At 42.8% G+C, this 4,032-nt stretch overlaps 1 protein-coding gene across 3 annotated transcripts; it reads left to right on the forward strand.

Annotated features, from left to right (window-relative positions):
• The first annotated feature begins 985 nt into the window (after nucleotides 1-985).
• On the forward strand, nucleotides 986-3,638 carry LOC136485311 (uncharacterized). Of its 3 annotated transcripts, XM_066482221.1 has the most exons (7): nucleotides 986-1,102; nucleotides 1,259-1,353; nucleotides 1,713-1,777; nucleotides 1,869-2,070; nucleotides 2,163-2,230; nucleotides 3,020-3,208; nucleotides 3,339-3,638. In XM_066482221.1, exons 4-7 carry the CDS (start codon nucleotides 2,016-2,018, stop codon nucleotides 3,627-3,629), a joined length of 603 nt encoding a protein of 200 aa, XP_066338318.1. In that variant the 5' UTR covers nucleotides 986-1,102; nucleotides 1,259-1,353; nucleotides 1,713-1,777; nucleotides 1,869-2,015; the 3' UTR covers nucleotides 3,630-3,638. The 3 variants fall into 3 exon arrangements, with proteins under 3 accessions (XP_066338318.1, XP_066338319.1, XP_066338320.1); XM_066482222.1 differs by lacking the exons at nucleotides 986-1,102; nucleotides 1,259-1,353 and having other exon boundaries at nucleotides 1,767-2,070; XM_066482223.1 differs by lacking the exons at nucleotides 986-1,102; nucleotides 1,259-1,353; nucleotides 1,713-1,777 and having other exon boundaries at nucleotides 2,054-2,070; nucleotides 2,163-2,244.
• Nucleotides 3,639-4,032: the final 394 nt, after the last annotated feature.

A 4,032-nucleotide genomic window follows, 5' to 3' on the forward strand; every position in this document is an offset into this window, starting at 1 on the left:
GTATACGTTGTCACGTACAATGCTTACAAACCAGGACATCTCTACATGTGATATCTGATATCACATGTAGAGATGTCCTGGTTTGTAAGCATCGTATGTGATAACGTGCACCAAAAATTCTAAAATTTTTATCATAGCCTCCACATACGATATCATGACATCTCATAAAGTTTCATAATTTTCGGACTTCGTTTGCTTTTTATAGAATTTAAAAACACTTCGTCCGCAAGTTCGTGGTCATGTTTCATGAACAAGATGTTCGAAATTTCGGGTCCGTTCCTGGATACGGCCTCACACTACACTCAGTAACGTGAATATCATTTTTTGAATCATTAAATTCTATTATTCGATGCACGTGCAGTTCAAATTTATATTTTTCGAAAAAATTCAAGTAAACGAAATAAAGTAACTAAATATAGCAAATAGTTCGGGAAATGTACCAAATTTTGACCTGGAGTACCAAGTACTGTAAGAGGACTACAGAAAAAATTTGGAGGTCAAAATACAAAAAAAAAATTAGTTTGCGCTTTACCGAGTGCCAGCTTCCAGGCACTCGGCAAAGAGCGTGACAATTTTTTTTAAAAATGTTTGCCGAGTGCCTCTCCCCATGACACTCGGCAAAGTGGTATTTTTTTTAAAAAAATACGATACAGTGCGGTTTAGATTTAGATTTAAAAAAAAAGGAAAACATGTTTGCCGAGTGTCCCGGTCTGGCACTCGGCAAACCGGCCTCTTTGCCGAGTGCCAGATCGGGACACTCGGCAAAGGGCCCATCCGCACTAGACAGCCGGCCACCGAACCCTCCCTCCCACACACGCACACACGCGCGCAGTCGCAGCCCCGCGCCCGCGCCCGCCGCAGCCGTAGACGCAGCCCCGCACCCACGCCGCGCGCCGCTCGCCGCAGCCGCAGCCCCTCCCCGCGCTGCGCGCCGACGCCTGCCCCCTTGCCCGCGTGTGGCCGAGCGTGGCCAGCTCGCCGGCCCGCCAACGCCGGCAGATGGAGGAGGGGAGGAGGAGGAGGAGGGGGTTCCTTCCTCTTCTTCCTCTTGTCCTACCGGCACCGGCAGCTAGCCATGGCCTCGAACGGGAGCAGCAGCACGGTGAGTCCGGCAACTCCTCTCTTGTCCCCGGATCGGGCCAGGTATCGGCCGACGTTGGCGGGTTCCTTTGCGTTTCCGTATGATTTGAGCTGGGATCTCACCGGGAGCTGCTGGGAATTTCTCTTGCTCCTCGCTCTTGCGTCGAGCTGACCGCAGGTGGTGGGCGAGATGCAGAGCAGCTTGGACCGGGTGCGGCGCCAGCTCTCCTCCACCTCCACCCGCCACCTCCTCCAGGGCCGCGATCCGACACGGTAAATCCACTCCCTTCATTTCCCCTTCTTTCTGGATTTCTAGTTTGGTACAGGTTCCCTGTCTCGATGTCAATAGAAATTACTGCAGGAAACAGCTAGAAAGCCAACCTGTGCTGTTATTGCTGACGCTTGGATACCGTTGCGAGCCTCTAGTTAACATCTGTTTGTTGTTTACCTGTCAACTGTCATTTCCTCTTATTTGCAAATTCAGTTCCTTGCTAGTGTAGCCGTGTATAAACCATCTAGTATATGTGCGACTTCTGAGGTGTTCTCCATTCTCATAGCATTGCTATTTTTGTTTGGATTCCACGTTGTCGCTTCCACTTATGATGTTTCTTCTTTTTACTCGTATATATCAGCTAAGAAATTAGAGGAATGAGGGCTGGGTCATACTTGATCCTACAACTGGAAAAATAGAATACAAGTACGGTAACTGCAGAGTTGTTTTCCTTTTTGCCAAAGAGGCGGTACCTGAAACGCCAAATGAATGACACCAAATTTTTTGGATGATGTAGGGTCCATAGGAGTGACAAAGATGTTAGGGGAGTAATCGTGTTTGATTCGACAAGCACAGTGACACTATCGCCTATGAACTTCCAGTATGGACCTAATTCTATTCTAGTCCGTCATGACTTTTGGATATACGCTGTGGAAACTTTGTAATGACCTGTGCAAACACTTGGTGCAATGGACTGGCAAAATACGATGGATGTTTCTGTATCCTTATGGGGTATCTTTGTGTTATAATGTTTCCTCTCTTCTCCTTTTGTCTAGATTTGATTCGCTGCGTTCTTTGACTAGTGTTCTAGATATTGGAACTCCACAGAAAAAGGAATACTTTCTTTGTGCAGAAACTCCTAGCGCTGCAAGAGCATGGGTATCCACTTTACAGTAAGCTTTGATAATCTACGGTTCTTGATTATATTTATCTTTTTAACTTTTGTATTCCCTGAAACCGGTTTTATCCTGAACCATGAGTTTTGCATTACTGTTGGATTATCTCTTCCCTGCCACTGGACTGACTAAGATTAAATGAACATTAATTGAATATATGTTGAATCTGCTATTTGCACTTGTACAACTGGGTCTATAGTGGGTTGCTGTTTGATTTGTTCCCGTAAGTGTCAGTATTGGCAGAACTGAAAAGAGGAAAAAAATAGAAAACCATATTAGTGGACTACTCCCTTTGTCCTGGATCCTAGATATTTAAGACAGATTAAGAGAAATTTCAAAAGACCCATGCATCCTTGACTTGAACTCTGCTATTTAGTTGATGCATATATGGTGGCTGTGGTTGGTGAATTTAGAGAAGGCCTTGCTCAACTACCGCACACATAATGGCAAATCACGCAATTTTTTACGGGTAGGTTTATTTAAATGGAAATTCATGCAATTTACTCATTAATGAAAACATTTGAATGCTTTGATCCATTGTATTCACTGACTGACTGAAAACTGATTTGTAATCCTGTGATGCAAAAGTTGATAATGAACTTATCATCTATAATAAAACATTTAAAGCTCATATGATGGATAACTTTATTGTAGTCTGTCTTTCAAAGCGATACTTCTAAAACTATAATATGCTATAATTTGATGATTGGATACTGAAATTGTTTTCTTGTTTCTATTTTTCTGGCAATGGCAATGCATCTGCGACCAACAGGAGACCCTTCGAGTTAAAGACGACGAACTCCACCAATTGTTGCAGGATATTCGTGCACGTGATTCTACCATCAATGAAATTGCAGAAAAGTTACAGGAGACTGCAGAAGCAGCTGAAACTGCTGCTTCTGCAGCACGTTCAATTGAGAGAGAAGATTTTTTACGTCAGAACTTGAACGTTTTGCTTAGGGTAACAATCGCATACAGTACACATATCTTCTAATGCTTATTAGTTAAAGTGTTATAGACTAGATTCAGACCACCATGAGAATGCTTCATGTCAATGAAAATATTTGAACATGTCTGTATTTTTGTTTCAGTTAAGGGAATCAGAGGAGAAAGCAAAGCTTCTTGTTGACGAGAGAGATCGTTTGCTAACAGAGAGAGATTCTGCTCTTCAAGAAGCTCAGGTGTGGCGCTCAAAACTAGGAAAAGCTAGAGGAAATGCTGTAATTCTAGAAGCAGCTGTTGTCAGAGCTGAAGAGAAAGCTAGGTGTGTGTACAACTGTGTTGAGCGTGTGTGTATACCTGAACTTTCATGTTTAGAAGATCATCTTTGGCAATTTTTTTGTCTCTCATTCAGGAAATTCTTATTGTATCCTGCAAACTGATATTGGATGGATGTGATATGTGCGGATGGATGTGTGGATGGATGAGATATATATGTGATGAATGAGATATATATGTGATGGATGAGATATATATGTGATATATGTTTGTATGAATTTATTTGTCATGATGGAATGTAAAAAAAATAAAAATTATCGTTTTGGGTCACTTTGCTGAGTGTTGCACTCGGCAAAGGACCCTTTGCCGAGTGCAATGGTCACAGCACTCGACAAAGCTGGAAAAATGGGCGCCCATAAAATAATTTTTTCAGCTTTGCCGAGTGCTGCGACCATGGCACTCGGCAAAGAATTTTTTTTAAAAAAATTTAAACTTTGCTGAGTGCCGGCCAGAGGGCACTCGGCAAAGAATTTTTTTTTAAAAAATTCAAACTTTGCCGAGTGCCAC

This window comes from Miscanthus floridulus, chromosome 10, assembly GCF_019320115.1.
Source record: "Miscanthus floridulus cultivar M001 chromosome 10, ASM1932011v1, whole genome shotgun sequence".
In the NCBI taxonomy this organism is placed as follows: Eukaryota; Viridiplantae; Streptophyta; class Magnoliopsida; order Poales; family Poaceae; genus Miscanthus; species Miscanthus floridulus.